The sequence below is a fragment of the Larus michahellis genome, chromosome 2 (genome assembly GCF_964199755.1).
Source record: "Larus michahellis chromosome 2, bLarMic1.1, whole genome shotgun sequence".
NCBI classification, from domain to species: domain Eukaryota; kingdom Metazoa; phylum Chordata; class Aves; order Charadriiformes; family Laridae; genus Larus; species Larus michahellis.
The window spans coordinates 135,644,664-135,667,812 of record NC_133897.1 but is presented as its reverse complement, the minus strand read 5'-3'; the positions used below and the strand labels follow the sequence as shown (position 1 = coordinate 135,667,812).

At 36.8% G+C, this 23,149-nt stretch overlaps 1 protein-coding gene across 1 annotated transcript; it reads right to left on the bottom strand.

The window, feature by feature from the left end:
* Window positions 1-599: 599 nt before the first annotated feature.
* HNF4G (hepatocyte nuclear factor 4 gamma) lies at window positions 600-22,963 on the bottom strand. The gene is made up of 10 exons (XM_074573640.1): window positions 22,846-22,963; window positions 19,769-19,937; window positions 18,078-18,172; window positions 14,387-14,493; window positions 9,343-9,498; window positions 7,015-7,102; window positions 4,740-4,892; window positions 4,322-4,558; window positions 3,910-4,032; window positions 600-3,514 (listed from the first exon to the last, which is right to left on the bottom strand). The coding sequence occupies exons 1-10, from the start codon at window positions 22,961-22,963 to the stop codon at window positions 3,396-3,398; spliced, it is 1,365 nt and encodes a 454-aa protein (XP_074429741.1). The 3' UTR covers window positions 600-3,395.
* Window positions 22,964-23,149: the final 186 nt, after the last annotated feature.

Here is a 23,149-nt window from a genome sequence, read left to right as displayed (position 1 = left end):
AACCCACCCCTATTCAAAATCTACTCAAAGGAGGCATACAAATGAACATACTTTCCAAGGTCAAAAATACTGGTTATCTAAAAAAAAATATATATATATCTTAAGGAGTCTTTCTAAAGTTTTAAAAGTTTTTATCTACAAAACACATAACTGCTTAGTTGCAATTAAATTAGCCTAAACAACAATGCACTTGAGCAATGAAAGCGAGTGATTTGTTAAGCTATCCCTGTCCAGAAAATAAAAAAGGCTGCTGAACATATGCTTCATTTTAAACACAGATGGAATTAAGCATGTGCTTCAGTTATTTTGTGAGTCAGAACTAAAAACTGAAAACCATAGCTATGTAATTCTTTACCATTTTACAGTAGAATCAACTAAAATGTTGCCATCATATTCTTTCATATGATTTCAATATCCTGCTTGAGCAGGTGGGTTGGATAAGATGATCTCCAGAGGTCCCTTCCATCCTCAGCCATTCTGTGATGCTGTGAATACCGTAGAGATGAAAGCATGTTTCAGTTTTATACTTATTCATAAGCAATATAAAGCATTGTCATTGTTTATGTAAACAGTAAAAAAATTACCGAAAGGCAAATGTGTCATTTGGATCATTCATTTTTCTTTATTGAGCTTTGATGAAAAACAGTCCATTTGAAATATTTCCAGCAACTATTTCAATTCCATATGCTCAACACAAAAACCTGGTATCAGAGTTCAAACATATAAAGTTACATCTCATTATAATTTAATATTTAACAAAGCTAATCATTTCTGATTTTTCATAATTAAGTTTACAAAAATAATGTTACATTTATAAAATAAATCAGCTTTTCCCAATAAATTACAGTGGTGTTCTTATTCAAAAATGTAATATATCGTACAAAATAGATAACAACTTTTTGTCAGATAAAATACTAAAGTATATTTTTCATCCAGTACATTTTTGGCAGTGTGTGAAAACATTTTATTGTACACTTGATATCTAAAGTACAGTGTGAAAACTAAACCCATTAAGCTATTATGCACATCACTTACATAAGGCAAGGGTGGCCAACTTGGGGACTACTTTTTATTTCCAGTTAAATGTCTTTAGTCAGACCAATATTGCCATGTTTATGCAACTGACTTATTCAATATTATCCAGTAAATTCATGCAGATCCAACTTGAGTCCAACATTCTTTCTGTGACAAGTATACGAAAGTGACCCACATCAATCAACTTTTGGGCTGCTCAGTATCTCTTACGCATGCATTACTTTTGTGTTTCCCCACAAAGAGTTGGTGGCCAACTTGTAAAAATAGCACCAACTGGATTCCCCTGAAGTTAATGGCAAAATGTCGGTACTTTATTCTGTCATAAAACCTTATACTAAAAGGGACTTGTAAAAAGAGCAATGCATTGACAAAAAAATAAACAGTAACCAGCAAAAAGAAAAACACTCTAAAAAGCAAAAGGTAAACATTAAGAGCTACTGTAAGCAGACTTTACAAAAGCAACTACTTTAAAATAACATAAAGAAACACAGCATCTACCTGGTGGTAAGTGTATTCTCATTGAAGCTCTTTGAATGTTCAGGTCAGCTCAGCATTTACTGTGTTACATTTCCTGCCTGCAAAGAATGTATCTGAAGAATCCTATCAGTTTGTTTGGGCAACTTTTATAAGCCAGAGATTTAACTACACCATATTTGGATGCTGTGATTAATGCAGGTGTCTGGTTCAGGATGATCAATGTCTCACCTTGCAGAATTTCTCACTCCACTATGTTTTCTCTTTGCAATAGTTCAGCAAACTGCAGTATTTTACTCTCTCTTTTTTTCTCTGTTTCTCTCTTATATAACTTCTGGGAAAGAAGCCTACTTTAAAGTACCGAAGGAAAATAATTGCTGTCTGGAATAAATAAAATGTGCAAAGTGGTGATTTTCTTATGACGTCACTGTTGTATGAACAACACATCACTTCATATATCATAATAGATTATTTTCACAAATTGTAACTGAGTGAGTATATGCCCAAGTCAGTATGTGTCACAAGGTCCCCTTTGTGAAAATCCACACAGGGTCCAAATCCAGATGGGTTATTATAAACTCCAGACACAAAACTTAGTCAATGTTGGATTCCCCCAGAATGGAATGGGAGGAAGAGGAGAAGGGGGCTCATCACAATAAACCAATTCATCCCAAGCTTCTGAAACCCCTTTAAAATCCAGAGAATGAGTATTTGGTGTGCTGGCTGTCTTCTGGCTTGGAATATCATGGCTCAGACCAGGAACATCTGGAGCTGAAGTCAGGTATGTTTGCCGCTTCAGTCATCAAGCCGTATCTCTCCAGACACAGAGCTACTAAATAAGTACAACTTCTCTGTAGGTGAAGTTCAGAGCGATTGCTGAAACGTGCATTCACCAGCCAGTTAGGCAACTAGTAAATCAAACAGTACAAAGTCTATACTTCATCCCTGAGGTCAAGTGGCATGGTCTGGCCATACTCTTAGTTATACTCTCTCTGGCCCTAAAGAGAGGAGGCTATATCCAAAGCACCTGCTGAAAAGTGTCCCTAGACTGGACTAATTCCCTAAGTGTGCCCAGAAATTGTTCGGGAGGAGTACTAGTTAGTCCTGACCAAAAAGCATACCAGTCCTTGTTCTAACTATTTAGCAACATAAATGCTAGCATCCATGCCTTGGCACTGTCCAATTGACTGATATAGACATTACTGTGTAGACAGATTTTAAAAAGTCTTCAAATATATTTGCCCATGGCAGGCCCTCTGATTCATACAATGAGGTAAGTAGGGAGGATTCAACTCCTTTGTTGAAATTTTACCTGAAAGAGATGGTTCTTTCAAATCAAGATTTTTTTTTTTTTAAATGCATTGGGTATTTCTGTCCATTTAGTATTCTCTTCTTTTTATTTAATGCTTGTGCTTTGCTTGGTAGCCTACTGTTTTACTACTAATGGAATCTTGGCTTTTGTCTGATTAACCCGCATTTTCATGTCTAGAATTCACAGCTAAACAAGCACTAACCAGTACCGTCACAATGAAAAAATTATATACACATCTAAACCAATAATATTAAGACAACAACTAAAACAGGAAATAAAAAATGAATCTGTGCAGTTAAAAGATCTAAAAATAATATCAACCCCTATACATATTTGTCAGGCTGCAGTGTCCACAGTTACAGTTGTACACAGCAGTCAGAACAGTGAGCGTTACTTTCCAAATCATGAGGTGTTTCAAGAAACACCCACAGTAGTGGCTGCTGAGGAAATAATTTCCTTTATCATCCTGAGATTTTAAATGTGCAAGTGTCCTACCAATTTATCTAGTGCATAAAAAGAAGGGAAGGAAGGGAGGAAGGGAGGAAGGGAGGGAAAGACAGAGACAGAAACTTTATCACAATGGTTTTTGTTTCAAAATAGATTGCTGTGCGATGACTGAAGCCTGATTTGTAGACATTTTGTATTCTTGCCCAGAGCCTTGAGGAGGGGAAGGCAATGGAGTTTCTGGGGTTGCTGAAAAAGAATATAGAAAGAATTACGTATTTTTACATTCTGGCCTACTCTGCATACACATATACATACTACTGCGCTGAAAGGAAGTTCTGTTACATTTGGCATGCTAAGGAAATAGGGTATTTTAATTACCAGAAATTTTAGTTTATTAAAAATTGTGCATATGAAAACAATGGTATATCAGAATGGTGCTGAATTTTTAAAATTAGATTAAATTCAGGTCAAAGTCCCTTACTTAACACTGTTTATACACATACATTTTTAATGCACAATTATTTTAATTTAAGAATGCTGATGAAATAACTCTATGAGCACTGACAGGCCACCATTCTAATTAATATTCTTAAATGTAACAGTGAAATGTTATGACAGAAAGCTAACTCGCAATTACTTACAAATCTGTTCTGCATGTACAGGAGCAGACATGGAACCTATGAGGATAGTTTGGCCAGTTAATGGATCTTGGGCTAAGTGAGGATGTACGGGATGATGCAGATGACTGGCATCATTGGAAGTACCTGCAGAAATAACATGAGCGTATATCAATTCAAAAAAGCATGTTGTTGCCAGTGACTTATACTTCAATAATTACATTTCCGCAGAGCAAATATTTTGATTGGCAATTGCCTCTGGGTATTCATTAAGCAATTTAACCAGACTTCAACCATATTAAGCACTGTGTTTATTTTTAGTGTTTTGACTGCATTAACAGTGGATTTCATGAAATATTTGTAAGGATTCTTCCATCTGTAGTATGATAAATTCAAGATAATACCACATGGTAAATTTAACAAGTTGTTAGCTTACCTCCCAGTAACATTTCCTGAAGCAAACTGTCAATTTTAACAATTCCAAATAGTTTAACCAATTGTATTTGCTCAATCATTTGCCAAGTGATGCTCTGGAGTGTAGGCAGTAGAAGCAGAAGTTCTCCAAATCTTCCTCGGGAGTCATACTGACGGTCATTAATATAATCCTCTAAACTGATTTGGACTTGGAACCGCATGTTCTTAATCTTCATTGGATTACTCAGGCCTTTTGCATCTTAAGAAATGACAAAAATTTAAAGTCAAGGCAGGTTATGATTTGGGAGGAGCATCTTACTTTTTTTCATTTTATTGTTTTCCATCCAGCTAGATAACATGAGCAGATGCTACAACAACAAAAATTACTTTCAATATAATGACGTGTAAAATAATTTTGAGAGATATTTTCAAAAAGGTACCTGGATCAAAAAACACAATCGCTTTCAAGCAAGCGTACTCATTGTCGTCTATTTGAATTTCCTGGAAGGGTCGAACTAATTCATCTAGAATCCGATTTGCCACTCGGCTGATCTCTACTTCAGTACTGTTGCGATGGATTATGTAATTGTTGCCTTAGAGAGAAAGAATACCAACATGTGGATGGATATAAAGACTTTGATGTAACATAGTAAATGAAAACCATTTTCAAAAGGACAATTCATTTTGCTTAATCAAATTAATATTTTTTTAAATAATAACTCTCCTTCATTTCATACAAAACTGTTCCTTGCAAACAGAGCGTATGTGCAACATATAGCTGTCACTCAGTAAATAATCTGTGCATGTAAATATGCCAACATGTACAGTTACTTATTAGTCCACAAGACTCAGGTCCATATTTGAATGCACACGTATGGAGCAAGCAGGCCTTTATCTTTACATAACAGATAAATGTAATAGTAAACTGATCTTAAAATTTCACTTCCCCCATTAAAATAATATATCCCAAGCTGAATGACCAGAATTTGCCAATGGACAAAGAATCCTTCCAGAGGAGACACTAGGAATGTTTGTTTTTCCAACAGATGCCTCTGTTACTCCTAATAAAATTTAGAAGCATCATAAAATTTTCAGTAAAGAATTAATTCTCCCATCTCTTTTAATTTTAAATTTACATTTTGGAGCAGTCTCCATCATGGCATCTTAATGTACATTCTGTCCAGAAATCATCTGATATAAGTGGTGAGAACACTGGGAAAGCCACAGAGTTTCCAGAAGCCACCAAGCAGTTTTTGAAAGAAAAGCTGATGATTATATCACAAGAGATCCATGACAAAATGACTCATAAGCTTTATAGATATCTACCTCCAAGTATCAGAAATAAACCTTGGAGCCTCAAATTGTTTCTTCTTTTGCTATATATGCTGATGTTGGTGATACTGTCTATAATTTTTTGCTTACTATTTTATCCTTATTTTCCTTATTACCTACTGATCCCAATAAAACTGCCAATATTTCCTTTTTATTTCCGTTAATTTTGTCAGTAAAACTGTATCTAGAGAAAGAACTAGTCATCTGTATAGTTTTTAACTTGAAAGCATTCCTGGTGCGAGTCATATCTCCAGAACAAGCCCTTCTTGTCCTTTTAATATGTGTAAAAATAGATTCAAGCTGATTTAGAGCTATAAAAAAGGCAGGACCAAAGAGGAAGAAGAAATAGTAGAAAACCTCCCTGTACCACACCACCAGTGAAGAAACTAGTTTGAGTCCATACACCTCGTAGTCTTCCCTCACATCAAAAATCCTGTCCAAGAAGACCTACGCCCTTTCTCACAAAACAGCCCAAGTGCTGCACACGTTTAATGAGATCATTTTTGCCAGGGTGCACTTCAGACTGGCAGGGTGCTGTGTCAAACAATGCTAACAAATGCCTCATCACGTCACTATACACACCGGCATGCAGCTCATCGTATTACTGTGCCTCTCTTGTATGAACGAAAGGAAGACATGCTTCCACCATGATTCCAACAACGTCCCCCTCCCAAACAGCTATGTCCTCTTTGTATAACCAAGTGAAGGAGCCATTTCAAGTGACCAAGAATATGCTTATGCAGGCATGAGCCCTTCCTGTGCCATGGATGCACCCATCTCCCACATGGCTATCCAATTTCCTAGCCTGCAGGGTCTTCTCTATGTCTGAAGGGCTCTTGAGAAAGCTCCAGATAAATGGTTTTCATGAAGACTGAAATTAGTACATAGAATCGTAGAATTGTCTAGTTTGGAAGGGACCTTTCAGATCATCGAGCCCAACCATCAACCTAACACTGACAAAAACCTGGGCCACAGGTTGGCTGCTCCTCTGTTAAGCAAAGGGGTTTTGTTTGGTTGGTTCATTGGTTGGTTGGGGTTTTTTTTGTTGTTGTTGTTTTGTTGGTTTTTTTTACGGGACAACGGTGCAGAAAGGATGATAACATAAGGAGACAATTTGCCAGGAACTCCCTTAAGTTGTGGTTTCTGGTATCCAATAAACCTTTAGCCATGTAAACTCCCAGGAAACTGTCCACCTGCTTTTGCTGGCACAAAACTGTCCACCTGCTTTTGCTGGCACGTGACAATATGTCATTAATAGCTATTTAGCATTCACAGAATGCATTGCTTTGATTGTGCCAGAACAGTCGTCCCACTTAAGTGATTACATGGTTGCTAATGTACTATAATATCATCATTATTAATTAAAACAAAACCAATATTTACCTAAAAGTAAAATATCCTTATACGCCATGGACCGTTTCGCTGCTCCAAGCAACAAGTGTTCTCCAGCGTGTGCTCTTAGCAGGGCAACCTCAAGAAAAAAAAACAGCAGACTCATTAGAAGATAAAGCAGTAAGTTCCAATAAGGACAAAAGAAATGAGGATGCATATTACCATGAGTGTATTCAGCTATAGGTACGTGTTTAAGACTGTTAAGATTCTAACGTAAAATGTACAGTGAGTGTAAAAACCTTAACACTGTACTAACAGCACACTGTAATTAAATTGTATTGTCATCCTCTGTCTCTTCTAGCATTTGGTCTAGATTTTAAATATCATCTCTGCAAAATACTTCTCCATAAATACAATCCTTGCATTTATTTCCTTGTGCCTATTCCCTTAATAAAGGTTTCTCTGGAATTTTAAGTTGACACTAAAGATTCCAGTGGGCTGGAATGAACCGCTACAGTAAATGCAGCCCTACCAGGGTCTCATTTTTCTCACCTTGAACCAAAAATTTATGTGGCACTTAAAAGAGCTGTTTCCCCAAATATGCTAAAATATCCACTACTGTCAACAAAGAAGAAACCTGATTCATACCAGGAAAGGCACTTAAAAATGTGATCATTAGTTTACTCTTTGTCACATATTTACTTTCCTTTGTTTTTAATGTCAGCTTGAAACTCCAGTGCTGGCCTCTACTTCCTCAAGGAACTCCTGTCTTGGCAAGTAATTCTTTTCTTATGAATCCAAGACAATACTTTATGAGTGATGTAAAAGTACACAGCACCTAGGAATACTTAAGGCGCTAAGACCTTTCAGGTTCTCAGTAGAGTTAACTTATCTGCTCTGGCCTGCTCTATGGTTTGCAAATCAGGCTGATTCCCAGATCAGGAATCGTTTGTTCATAACAAGATGGTTTATTTTATAACTAAATGAACAATGCCCCTTAGAAAGAGGCTATCACAAATGCAAAAGTGGCATTTGTTTTAACTCCCAATACCTTTGTCTCTACTCTTCTAAGATACTTATAGTTCCGGAGTATATCCCAACATGGACTCTTCAAGTATTGCAGGGGTGTTTTCAGCCTATCTTTGTAAGCTGATTTTGTTTGTTTGTTTGTTTGTTTGTTTATTTATTTATTTATTTACTTATAATACAGACAGGAACTTTTTAATTAGGTCTGATCTCTTTTTTCCTTCATGCCACCTTAACAATAAAAACAGCAACATATTTTTTGTTTTTGTTGCCCTTGTGTAACCATTGCACTTAAAATTCTCCTTCTTTCACATGAACGGATTTTTAACTCATTCCAGTATGTTGAGTTTGTGCACACATATAATATTCTGTGGGTCTGCAAAGACATCATTATGCTCCTGTTTTGGGGGGTTCTCCTTGGCTTGAAACATCTCCATGTTCCTGAGGAAGATTATAATAGGGAATGAGCTCAGTTTGAGTCTCAAACCCAAGGATGATCTAACTCTCCTTGCAGGATTTTGTCAAAAACCGAGAGACTGAAGAGCCAAAAAGGAGGAATTACACAATTCAACTTCATGGAGTCATTTTCAAGCTGCATCAGATTTTGGTGGTCTGGAATCAAGAGATCCTGAGCCATGAATTAACCTCCCGCCCGGGAGGACAGTGAGAGAACTGCTTACCCCAATGGGGAGACACTGGTTCCGAGTGTGCCAGCACCACTTTGAAACCCAGTGATGAGTTAGGATATATTACAGATGTGATGATAGATCAGACCTCTGTCATAAAAATCCTTAAGAAGTTTCAAGGTTTGATGCTTTTTCCCCCCCACACTTACTATATAAAAAATCATTTTAGTACATTGTATTATATGAAACATTATTTGCTATGGATTGATATCAGTATGTTTGGCATTTGTTTGAGGTTCTAATGGCTGTTATTTTTTGCAGGTAGAGAAGAGCTGCTTCAAATTAAACAACATGCTGTCTTAAACCATATTATAATGAAAGGTGAACATGAAATAAATACTTTGCAAGGTCAGAAAAAAGCATGGCTTTTTTTTACAAGATATTTTTAATTTTTTCATGCAGCTTGGTACCTCCGCTTCCAAAAGAATACAGAAAGCACAAAACACTGAAATATATACTAGTTTCCGTCTTCTTTTTGTTACGTGCTAGAGTCTTATCAATTTTTTTGTGGTGGTGTGATTTCAAAACTTAAAAAAAATTTAAGATGGTGGGTCTATCACCTAGCTCTGTTTGATCAGACAATACATGAGTGTTTAATCCTAACATTTAAATATCACAGAAATAAAAGGACAATAATTAAAGTTCTCTCTTTGGTCTCCTCTTATACCTGGTCATCCAGTGGTAATTCACAGAATCCTGGAATATATTTAGCCCATTCCACCAGGACCAAAAGTTGTTGCTTCATAGATTCACAGACATCACTAATGCCAGCAATTTTCTTAACATTTATGTCAGTGCTAGCACCGGGACTGGAGATTGAGATCTGGCCATAGTGAGAGAAAAAAATAACAATGTTAAATTTCATATGATTGCATTTTCACTGGTTAACAGCATATTTATGAAAAAAATGGCAGCAGTAATCATGCATACTCTTGAGACATTCCTTAACCATATGGACCGTTAGTCTGCACATAAATTATAAAATTTTATTTCTCATTATTACCAGTGTGTATTACACTATGTTAAAATTACACTATTCATATCATGATGCAATATCTTCTCTTTCCAAAATATTATTTTAAAATATACCAGAGCCCTTATTATTTGGGGGGGGGTGGGGATGGTGGGTGATAGTTTATTCTTTTAAAATGATTGACATTCACTTCATTTCAGAGAAAAAAAGAGCTCACGGGGGCATGCAGTAACATTAAGAGCAAAGAAAGAGAGACATAAAGGGGTAGCATGTTCTTCTAGTGAAAAGATAAGTATCATTAACTTTAGAAGGTAAAACAGGGGGGTTTTAGTGCCTGGAGGAGAATGGTTTGTAATGATGAAGCAGCAGTATAGGCAGAGGCCTGAGACGTTTCAGAGCAAATGTAAAGGATATGAGTGTGCATTAGACCACCTGCAGTGAACAGTGTTCTGTGAAATAAGAAGAGAGCAATATCTTTCTGGGCCTGAAGCTGGGGCACTTTCACATAATCACTGAGCCAAATCCTGAAATTCTTAATGACTTTTCAAGGAAAAGGAACAAAACCAGGCTTGCTCTTAAGCCAGGCAGGAAAGACAACTTAAGATAAAACCAAGCCTGAGAAAAGAAGGTCAGTTTATAACTGCTATCATACAAGAAAAAAAGAAGAAAAAGAAAAAGAAAAAGAAAAAGAAAAAGAAAAAGAAAAAGAAAAAGAAAAAGAAAAAGAAAAAGAAAAAGAAAAAGAAAAAGAAAAAGAAAAAGAAATAAGGGAGAGGGGAAGGGGAAGGAAAAGGAAAAAAGGAAAAGATCCCATCACAACAACAATAAAACCCCACCACTGTACAAGGCCTATAAAACTGACTTTCACCTTACAGTCAACATACTCAGGATATTCTGTAATTTGATTATCCTCCTCCCCCCAAAAAAAACCCAATTGTTTGATCTTCTAAAACTGCGTACCTACAAATTTCCTACAAAGGATGGTGGATGCTATTTAGGCTGACTCCCACCAGATCCCCTTCATTCCCAGATGCATGTTAAATCCCCCAGTGGGGTCTGTGGTGAAATCCCATTATCCTTGGGTGGTGAAAAGGAGTTGCACTTCTGAACTAAAGCTCAGTGCTTCCTCCGTAATTCAGTAGTCTAAAACACTGAAAACAGCCTAGATATTAATGGCAGTTAACCAGCTGAACGTTAGTTCTCAGGGAAATACAGCAGCTAGGCAGGTGAAGAAATACTCAGACATATAATCAAAGGCTATCACATAGAGAAAGGGTTAGAGGTATTGTCTCTCTGTAGACATAGCATTTGTGAGATCCCTGCTGTAATCATGAGTCCATTTCTGGCACCTGTTCTACAAAAACGAAGTTGAAAACACTGAATATCATTCAGGTGAGAGCTACCAGAATGACTCGGTCTAGAAAACCTTCGGTACAAAAAGAGAGTAAAGAAATTCAATTCAATATATTTCATTTTGTTCAGAAGAGTAAGAGGAGTCTTGATCATGATTCAAAAGTACCTACACAAAGAAGAGAGTTCTGACAGCAGAAGGCACTCCGATCTACGAGAAAAAGATACCACCATGCACCAACTAGAAGTTAATTCTTCAGACAGATTGTTTAACCATTAGACTTATTGACTCAGGAACTTAATAGATTGTCCTTCCTTTAATATCTTCTAAATAAAGCTATGCATCTTTATAAATTACGTCTTATAGGACAAACTATAGACTCCATGATGAAATTACTTGGTAATTCAGCTGGAGATTCATGGGATGACTCCCATGGATTTCATTATGAACTCCTAGGGTTGCATTGCTTCACAAAGATACGAAGTTGTGAACTTTCCTTTCTATTTCTCTATGGCTTTAACATGCCTCTCATTTCTGGGGTGCAGCACAGGAGTTGCTGATCCATAGAATCATAGACTAGCCTAGGTTGGAAGGGACCTCAAAAGATCATCTCATCCAACCTTTCATGGGAAAGGGAGCCTAGATGAGATTATCTAGCACCCTGCCCAATCATATCTTGAAAACCTCCAGTGATGGGGACTCCACCACGTCCCTGGGAGGGTTATTCCAGTGATTGATTGTTCTCACTGTAAAAAATTGCTTTCTTGTACTGAGTTGAAACCTCTCCCCATGTAACTAGTACCCATTGACATCGGACATGACTTGAACATTGAACATTGACTTCAGCATGACAATATAACACTAGATCCCCATTGTCCTGAGAACCATCAGAGACACATGCCTTTACTCTTACGAGAGTCCAGCATCCTAGAAGCCTCTCCTGGGTCTGTGGGAGAAAAATTGTACTTGTACAATTGCCCCCTCTAAGGGATCTTCAGGGAAAAAACAATGCATTTTCCCTATTTTAATATGAAAATTTTAAAAAGGATGGATGCCACCTCCTTCCTTATTTCATAGCTGAAGGACTTGGCCAATGATTTGTGATGCTGCCACCTCCTCCAAGTCTCTCCTCAGGACTGAACTCATCTTACAGACCCATTCAACTGAGGGAAAAACAAGGACCTTTAAGACTTTACTTTCCCATCACATTAAAGTGACATCTTGGTCTTTGACGCCAAGAATGTGTCTTCATATATGCTTGGCATAGTGAGAGCAATTCTCTCCTACTACAACAAACCAGTCACTAAATGTTGTATCTTCTCTTTTTTGGGGGGACTTCTGCCACAGCTTTCTCAGGTGGTGCTTCAACCAATCCTTCTTTTGTAACAGGGTGGGGTTCTTGGGCCTTTCTTCTTTTTATGATACGGAACAATTTCTTTGTCAGAAACTTCAGAATCAGCCTTGGACCTGTTCTGCTTTTTCTCTACATTTTTCCTTTTTCTCTATATTTTTCCTTTTTTGACCTTTCTTGGGTGAAAAGGCCTGGCTTTCCTCAGTCACTGATTCATTAGCGTACCTTTCCACCTCACTGACATTATCTTTGTTCTTCTTTGTGCCTTTTCTGTACTTTAGACTTCTTGCTGTCATCATGCATTACATCAGAGGCATCTCTTTCTTCAGAGTGGTGATGTCTAAGATTTGCCTGAATCCTGGACCAGGAGCATTGTGAAGCATCTGGTTGCTCTCTTTGCTTGTCTTCTGAAGAAACCCTCTCTTTAAACTCTGATGCTTCATGACACTGGGAACTTTCCTTTCTGTCTGATTTTTGCTCTTCTTTCCAGCGACCCAGCCGCTCTTCTTTAATGTGAGAGTGGCTCAGTGACCAGGATTCCTGTGGCTGCACAACCTGGCTCAGAAGTCTGTACTTTTTGTTTTTATCATCTCCACTGTGGTAAGCATCAGTATCAGGAGAGTCGCTCCTGGTAGTGTCACTCACAGCGATGTTTGGGTGACCGATGAAGACTTGGACTGCTTTAATTTCTGTGATTCTTCTTGGATTTTCTTTCCTCATCTATATCTCCTGAACTTCTTTCTTCTCGGATATCTTCTTTCTTATTCCTGTGGTCTTCCCTTCCTTTTTCTTTGTCATCCCAGTCTCTCTGGCGGTCTCTTTCTTTATCCCTGTCTCAACCTCTCTCCCTTTCTCGTTCCCACTTTTGATCTCTTTTGTGCTGGTTGGACTGGATGATCTTAAATGTCCTTTCCAAATTAAATGATTTTATGATTCTACGATACCAAATAACAAGTAGAATAATTTTGTGTATACTCCAGGTGATGTTTTAGGCCATGAATCTACTGCCTGAAAAGAATTGTGTGGCAGGAAAGGCTGAGGATGTGATTCTGTTTAAGACAGCTCTTATTCCTGAATTGCATATAACAGTTGGAAATGATTAAGGGAGTAACACAAAAAAAAGCACAATAAGCAAGTTCAAAGAATTACTAAGGAGGTAAAAATAGGTATATTTTTTATACTGTATAGGTATGAAAGGTAGGAAGGTCCATTATGTTCATCTAGTCTGCCCAGACATGCAATATGTACCAAAGACTATCACCCAGTAATTCCTGCATCAATTCTTTACAGACAGTTCCACCCTAAGAGAGATGCTGATAAAGGATGAGATTACAAAACATTTGGGGATGTATAAATCAGTCAGCATGAAATCATAAAGGTGGCAGTTAAATTCTAAGTAAGTTAGTAAGAGGTGCAAGAATGCAGAATCAATGACCATGATTTATCTGAGGTGCAGAAAAGGACTGGAGACTGTTCCATTCAGCAATTGATTGGATAGGGGAAAAAAAAAGAAAAAAAGAAAATGAAGTTCAGATGAGACAAAGAAAATTTAAAAGCAAGATGTGAATAGACTGTAGCTGGAACACTTCTGTTTGCCTTATTTATAATGTCTAAGGATATTAAAAATGGGATTTTCAAAAGAATGTAAGGAAATGAGTGTCCACACCCCTTTGAATGTAATGGCTTTGGACAATTTTTTCCCTAATATTTCATGGGAAAGCCAGCCTCAAGGATAGAGAGATGCCACCATCTGTCTGAGACAGCAACTGATTTAAAAGCAGTAAGAATCATAAAGCTTTATTAAGAAAGGCGCCTAGGACATATTGTCCTGGACAAAGCAGGATTTTTTTTATTGACTTTGCTTTAAGAATGTATTCTATTACTGATTGTTTCACTGGGAAGAGGAAGCTGTGCATTTTGGAAGTAGAAAAAAGTAATCTCAATAATTATATTTAATTCAGTAAGAAACTGAGAAGTATTTAACTTCAGAAAAAATGGTCTTAGTCATCAAATAATTTTGTGGTAGACCTCAGTACCTGACGGGAGAGTGTCTCAGCTTGTGACAATGTGCTAATAGACGGAATATTGCAGCCATCGTAAGTGGTTCTTCTTGTACTTATCCTGTCCCGTTCATTTTGTACAGCTGGAAAAGAATAATCATCTCATTTATGGACTTCTAGACATTGCCACACAGTACCATTTCAGAAGTTTATTAGATAACTATAAGAATCAAAAGCTATGACATTTGAAAAAGACCTTATGCTTTTTGCTCTAAGTAATGAGGAAGGATGACGATACATTTATCTTCTTTATCTGTATACTGTTTGCCTGTAAAAACTACGTATAAGCAATTGTAAATAGATTCTGAATTATCAGCACTTTTGTGACTAGCTTTATTACAGTAAAATCTCCTCCTTCCTTTGAATTTGGACACATGCTGTCATTTTCTTATTTTAACCAATTTAATAAGGAAGGCTTTATGACAATGGTAGAAATAGACACCTCCAGACTGCTGAACAGGTCAAGAGATACAGCACCACCGCTGACAAAATGTCTCAGTCAGAGGAAGCGTGAAAGCCCTACTACTGCTCTCCTGTGCCAAACCCTGAAACAGGAATGAATCATGAACTTAATCCACTAGTAAGATAATTTTGAAACTTAAATCTCATGCTCCTCCTCAGTGACGCTGCATTCCTAGCCAGTTTACAGAACATTAACTAAGTAAAAAAAAAAAAATGATTAAAAAGCACCAAAAAAGTTTCAGGCCGGTAAATTTTGTTTCATGGGAACCAAAAAAAGGCAGTTGAACAGGCTTTGGATAAGGAATCCTTAATCAGCACATGCAAGGCTTATGAAGCAACAAGGTTTACTTTTGAATTGAAGGAAGAGGAAAAAATAAAACTATCAATCAGACTTTTCTAAAACCTAGATCATGTCCAAGGTTAGGCCAAGGAGAAAAGAAAAGAAAAAAAAAAAAAAAGAATTGTGCTGATCAAAATCTTTTTATTGCACAAGGAATCTCATCGTCTTTTAAGAGCAGCTGCTTTATTTCCAAAGATATGTTTGCTATTTTGTGGGAAACAATCTGCATTACAGAATTTAGGACTAGTACCAAAGGCTTCAATAAAAAAAATAAAATATTCTATACACTGAATAGTTTTCAGGGTTTATCTGAACAATGCACAGAGTTTATTCCAGAGGTGTACTAACTTTTTGCCAAGGACACTCACTGATGGGCCTTTTATTAAGGTCACAGTAAGAAATGTGCAGTGATAAACACAAAGTGCTAAATGTTCATGTGGACAGGAAACAAAAAATATAACCTTTTTAAAAAGAACGGAGAAAAAAACATTCACTGAATCTCTGCAGCTTAAGTGCTACATAGAAAATTAAAATAAGGTCAGTGCTGATTAGTATTAGAAAAATAGTAAGCTATTCGGACAATCACTAGTGAAAGTCACTGGTGGAGCACTTTGAGAATCATCGGGAAATTCTTCAGTTTTCTCCTGTGTATGCATAATTTTTGATTATTAGAATGGATTGACTGTTATCCTAAAGCCTTTTTGTCAGTTCAGGCTAAAACTGCCTTAAACAGAGGCTCTGTGAGGAAGGGGGAATATTTGCTCCGAGGGCTTGTATAGCTTTCACCAGCTGAAGCCTTTCTCACCTTCACCCTGAAGAAAATAAAGCGATTTGCTAGAAAAAAGCTAAGAAACTATCATATAGACTATGCTACACTTATGCTATGAGACATCCCCTGACAGTGTAGAGAGGTACAAAACAACACACAAGCAGTGAAATTTACAGTTCAGCATTTTGAATTACTTTAGCACTGGGAAGTCTTGAATAAACATGGCTAGGACGTATGAAAAATTAAAGCTTTATAGCTAGTGTGACCAGAGGAGGCAGAGAGGTGTAAATTAGGTTAAAAGTTTTGTGCAGGATACATCTTCACTTCATAAACATGAGTCAGCAGCGTGCCTCATGGCAATGTCAGGTAGCCATGCACCGGGCTGCATTAGCATCTTGAGGGCAGTGATTATTTCTCTGTTTTGGGCTCCCCAGTACACGAAAGATGCTGGAAAACTGGGCAGTGTCCAGCGGAGGGCTATGGAGTCGTAACCCACAAGATGCACAAGGTGAAGCAGAGAGAGACACCTTTGTTTATGTGGAAAACAGAGGACCAAGGCGGAGGTGGGGGTCTGATTTCTGTAGTTTACAGAAAATGGAGCCAGATTCTTCTCAGATGCACAGTGAAAGGACAAGAGACGATGGACACTACCCTAACTGCAGTAAGACACATTCCGATTTGATATATGGAAAAAACTCTCCCCCACGAGGGTGGTCAAGCACAGGCAGAAGTTGCTGAGAGAGGTTGTGGAATCGTCCCTCTCAGGGACTGTATAAATCTGGCTGGACAGGGTCCCAAGCAACCTGACTGAACCTAGACGTTAGCCTTGCTTTACATGGGGGCCTGGACTAGGTGACTTCCAGATGTCTCTTCTGAGCTAGACTATTCTTTAATTCTAGGTTTTGAAAGTTTGTGAAGCTTTGGGTTTTGGCAAAACTTTTAAGGCTGCTGTGGACACACACCTTTTCTCCAAGTCACATTGCTAATATATATACAGTATGTTACTGATTTTAATGGCTCAAATTCCAAAAGGATAATCTGTATTCAAGGAGATCCACAAGAATTAGCAAACCTATTTCACACATACACAGTGTAACGCTGTTTAGAATATCCCCATCCAGCTGCAAGGAGAAAATCCATTTTACCTTATACTAAAACTTGATCACTAGCAAAGCAATACTATACTATAGATATATAAGAACATAAAGAAACAGCTTCCTTTTTCTTAGGAAAGCTATGTATAGACTAAAAATATAACAGCCTAGTTGCAGTACGAACTGCACACTCACATTGCAGACTGGCCTTCAGGCAGAAACACCATGCTTCAAACAAAACAGGTAGCAAAGTTTGTGATGAACCATTTTTGAGTGCTTATTTAAACCAGATCAGGACATCTTTTGCCTCTACATCATAATTGCCAGTAAAGCAATAGCCCCAATAGCCTGCTACAAAAATCCTCTGATATTCCCACTGCCTTTCTTTCCCTACTGTTCTGCTCTTCTGGTCATCTGGTGCTTCCACTTTGACAGAAGGATCCCTGTGACACCCATGTTTCTCCATGTCTGTTGGTGAGATGCACAATTAACAATCCCATATTAAGCCCTACTGTTCTCACCACTTTTTCACTCAACTTCACACTCCCTCCTCTGGTTTAAATGCTTCAAACATTTAAATTTAAGGGAAGAACCAGTAAATTGGCACTGCCATAACTTCAGTAAGGGAGAAACAAAATCCCAGATAGAGATTTTATCACTCAAATTTGGTAAAAATTAAAAACTCGCACTGAACTTTTCCAGGATATGCCTCAACACTTAGAAACCAATGAATTTGGGTGCCAGGATTCATGGATTAAACAGTTGCAAATTTACTTTAAACTCATATATTTGCTAATGCTCAAGGTGTTAGAACTGTTTACCCACCTGAAAATTAGACAATGCATATTTCACCTCGATATGCAAGCATTTCTCTATCATGAAGGCTCTATAGCAGACTTTCCATTGAATTACTCTGCTGGAGTTTTTTAGAATGTTTATTACCTTTTAAAACTAATTCAGATTATTTCTCTCTGTATATAAAATAATAAATTACTCCATTACCTTCTTTTTTCATTCCTGCTCGAAAACACTTTTTTAAGCGACAATATCTGCATTGATTCCTCTTGTCCTTGTCAACAATACATTGCCGGTTGAATCTATCAGAGACAAGAAAAGGTAAATGTATAAAGCATTAAAAAAGCAGCACCCTGATTGCAAAGAAGAAAACCAACTAATCTGGCCTGTCAGAATAACGTCTGTAACAACAGACTTGCTTCTTCTGTTGTTTTGGTGTTTGTTTTTTTTAAATTTTTATTAATCGGTTTTGAGACGTTTCATATGTGCTTAATTTGCAGGAATATATGTGTTTGTATAGATACATGTATGCACTCGAATGGGCAGGTGGGGAAAATTTTAGAGTTATGTGCATCATTTCCACCTCAGTTTACTCGTGAGATATGTCTGTAACTGGCTGCATTGAATAGTGGTGGATGGTGGAAAAAAAAAGAAGAAAAGCTACAAATAGAAAAAAGAAAGGACAATCAAGGGAAATGCCAAGGGTCACTGGCACGGAGGAGACCTCAGCTGCGAAATCAGTACCTTTGGCTGGCAAAGTTTACTCCTTCTGGGAAAGACCAATGAACAAGCTACAAGTTGTATCATTACAGATGACAATCTAAACAGGAAATGGGAAGAAAATTTTCTAACACCACAATGAAATAAAGACATGAGGAAACACACAGAGCATGAAGCTGCAAGAAGGCTTTCCCAAGCTCTCATGCATACCTACATGTGTACCTAAGGGGAACGTATATGAGGCATCTCCTCCTTTCTGCCTTTTTGTTGTGCATGTGTTTGTTAGATAAATAGGTCTACGTTTTGCAGAGCTCTTCTTAGAATCACTTATATCAGCTTTTGTCACACCAGTTTCGGAATATGTCTATGCTATATCACCGTGATATGTCTATAAGGTAAAGATTTCCTTATAAGAGTATTAAACAACCAATGAAGAGTGTAGCAAACATTTCCAGTAACAAGCATTTCTTAGAAAAAGTTTTCTCTGATTTGTCTAAATTCACAGAGGTGACATATATTCTGCAGATAGCTTAAAACTGACATTTTATGTACTCATGCACGCACAGGGCAATTCGCCAAACATGGTGCACAGACCTGCAGTATGATAATTTGGGCAGCTAGACATCCAGAAATTAGCAACTGCCATTCAGTCTGACGGGGCAAAACAGTCACTCAAAAGAGCAGTGCATCACCCAAAGTGATGTACTTGTACACTCTATAAAACAAGACTCATTAATCTTAGACTTTCTATTCAAAAATGGCCTTCATAAGAAAAAAAAAATGAAAGGAATTCTTAAGAAAACAGCTAAGAACTACAGTTTTCACATTGCCAGTGAAAATCTGAGGATTTTTCTTTTTTTTTTTTCTTTTCCAGGAGATGACCTTTCTAATTCTAAATAAAAGAATGAAACAGCTCTTGAGTGTTGTAATGATATCAACAATATCAAAAGACATCTGGAATGCAGAATGTGTAGTGTCAAGTAGTCTTGAATAAAAGACATTTTTTCCAAACCATGAGAATATACCATGAATCACATGCTCATTAAAAGCGCTGATTAGAATTCCTTAAGAAAAAGCTGAAAACACCCCTACATAATTCTGAAAAGCCTGAAAAGGTGCGATAGCAATTTTTGCTTGGATTCATTAATTTAGCACCTCTAGATTAACTTTTTAAATACCTGCATGTATAGACATGGTTTTTCCGTATACTGCGTCTAAAGAATCCCTTGCATCCATCACAGCTGGAAGCACCATAGTGTTTTCCAGTCGCTCGGTCTCCACATATTGCACAGACACTGCTGACCCCGTTGTCAGCAGCATTCATGTTGACAGCTTCTCCTGCACTGTCTGAGAAGAGGCAAAAACAACATACATAGTTACGGACAAGACTTTCAACAACCACCCCACGAACAGTTTGCACTTAAATAGAGGCCTCTTCTGGCCTCTTCTCTTCTAATTGCCACTTACTATTTATGTAGCGTGGCATATCTAATTACATCTGGTTCTCATTCAGGTGAACACTTGCAAAGTTATAAAGAGGTCAGCAGAATTTATGAAGTTTGCAACACAAAATAATTTTACTCTGAACTCTTGCCGACTACAAGGGGTTAAAAATTCAAGTGTAACTCTGCATGTATAATTCCGTATACATTCTTGCTAACACGAAGAGGAACTTTGGCACAAAACAGTGTTGCCTAGTAAGCTGGCAAAGATCTCATATATCAGTTCACGTAGGAGCCGGCAATAACTGGCAACTATCATACAAATACACAACTGCATACGTGACCAAAAAAAAAAAAACAAAACCCCACACAATTTTTGCATAATACTTAATGGAAAAATGCATGCTAAGAGGACTGTCTAAGTGTTATTTCCTTGAACTAGTTTTCCAAAGGAACATTGGTGCAGACTTTACTTGCACAAGAGAATATTAGCTACGTGATTAACAATTAGTCACTGAATATTGTAAGCCATACGGAAGGAATTCACCTGAAATCAAAACAGACATATTTATTCTTCTTTGAGTCACAATGCTTAACAGATGCATTCAAAGAAATAATTGCAAAATATCTTTTTCTGTTATGCTTCTGGTTTTATGAAAGGAAAGCTGTTTGCAGTATGCCCTAAACATTCACAGTTGTTCAGGCAGGGAGAGGAAAGAGTGCCACGTTAATTAGTTATTCAAACATGCATTCAAACGTCAAGTACATGAGTTCATGAAGAGTGGACAGGTCAAAAAGTAAAACTGTTGATATTGATACATATTGTTATTCATTCAGATCCAACTGGAATGCATTACACAAATACACTATAAAATTTTCATTCTGTCCTGAAGAGCTTACAAATTAAACAGAGTTCTTCAGACAAATGGAGAAGAAGTAACATTTTTTTTCAGTTTTACAGACACATAATTGATAGGAATTATATTAAAAAACTATTCATAAAAATGAAATTTTAGAGGTAAGAATCCAGTTCTGTAAAGATTTTATTTTAAAAATAGGTTTGTCATGATTGGAAAATTATTTTTAGCAATGGGTTACAGAATTACTTTAGCTAGAAAAATATAAAACCTTTCTTTTGGAGTTTTGTAATTTTGCACCATAATAATACAGCAGAATAATTAAAAATACAATATTTAAATTTAGTAATGAAATAATTCATAGCAATGTAAGTTGTGTATATACAGAAGGATATACTTGTTTTCCTTAGTATTCCTTGTCTGGGAAATAGACCTGATTTTGCAAAATTCCTTGATTTCAACAGAACTGCATAATCTGCCTGAATGTGGCTTGTTAAACTTCTCTGAGTGTTTCTGATTAATTTAGACAGCTAGGAAAGACACACAGAAGAGGCAGCTTTCAGTTCCAGACTAGCACGGTGGCTACAAGACAATGCTTTTATAAATTCTGTAAGAAAAGACTCAGGCTAAACCCAAAGCAAGCTCTAAACAGAAAAGGGCTACACCTAATAATTATCAAACTAATCACTTACAGTGAATAGTTTAACTAGCTCTATCACCAGCACGTAACGCAACACAGCATAACCTCCTTAATCTGCTTTCCCATTTTATGTAACATTAACAGATCTGAAAGGGTGTTATTCAGCAAAAAAACAAATGACCAATGAAATCATTCATATTAGAACAAAAAGCAGAGAAATCATCTAAAAGTTGCATAATCATTGTTGATAGCTTCCAAATCACTTAGGGCATAAAAGTTTGTTTTTTCTTCCTAAACCAACAATCAAATCTACCTTTCTGTTTACTAAGCTTGCTGTAATGTAACATCAGAAATTCAGATAAAACTTCAAGCTCAGCAATAAAAAGCAGCTTAGGCTGTATATGGCAGGAATATGCGGAAATGCATGTGCTAAATATTTTTCCTGAAAATCATTAAATATTTGTTCTGCCTTTTAAAAATACATACTACCATAGATCTATGAATTATACTTTATGATGCAATAAAACTATTTTTAAGTATATTAGAAGATTTGGAAAGTCATTTTAGAGTGGTTTCATTTGTCTGATACTTTTTTTCACTTTAACAGACTGGCTTTTCCTTTTTTTTTTTGGTAGGTACTCAAGATGGCAGAATGAAATGGTGTGCCTCCTATTTCAAGCATAACATTGATGCAATTTCTCAAAAATTTTTTGCATTAAAAATTCCACCTCAAGTTAAAGTGCTACATTAGACAAACACAAATAGTTTTTCTCAGCTAAACATTACCCTCTAGAAAGCCAATGTAATTTCTAAAAAAAAAATCACTCTAGTTCATATATACACATACCTAGAAAGGCTATATTAATATTTAAATAAATAAAATATTAGAAACTAGGCATCAGGAAACAGTAGCTAATTTTTTTTCATAAGCTTCTGGATAACTTCTTCCCATCCTTCTGAATGTTATATATGAAATATAGTTTCACGTCCAAACTGTCAATACTAGTTATTCAGTTGTCTTACAGTAAATAAAACAACTGCTGAATAGACCATTTTCTTCCTTTGATTAACTGACTGGTGACAGTACAGTTCAGTTACTTTATTACATATAACTTCTCTTTTGTTTTCCTTAATGTTAAAGAATTATAATGTTATTAACTTAGAGTTAGTGATGAAGTGTAAAAGAGCCGATTTGTAGTTTGAAAACAACCCCCAAATGCTCCCTTAATAAAACATTGAGCTAACACCTTATAGCTTTGCTAAACTCCACTTTTTCTGTTAACTGGCTTGATTTTGCATCATGGAGCAGAACTCACCATTGCCATTATACAGAATCTGCATAGTTTCGAACTCCAGTGCCGTATACGTCGGATCTAAAACTTCACTGTAGTTTGCCATTTCCATGTCTAGTATCGGTTCCGAGAGCCTCATCATTGAATGCAAAACCAGTGAAAAAGCTGCTCAAATGCACAACCTTCCCATTCTGTTTCACAGTGATTGATAATCCAAAGTTAACTATAACTGTGTGTCACTTACGTGCTGCAATGGGAGGAGCTGGAAAACTGCTTCTGCATGCTATATTCTACCTGGTGTTTTTTTTTCTTTTATGATACAGTGCAA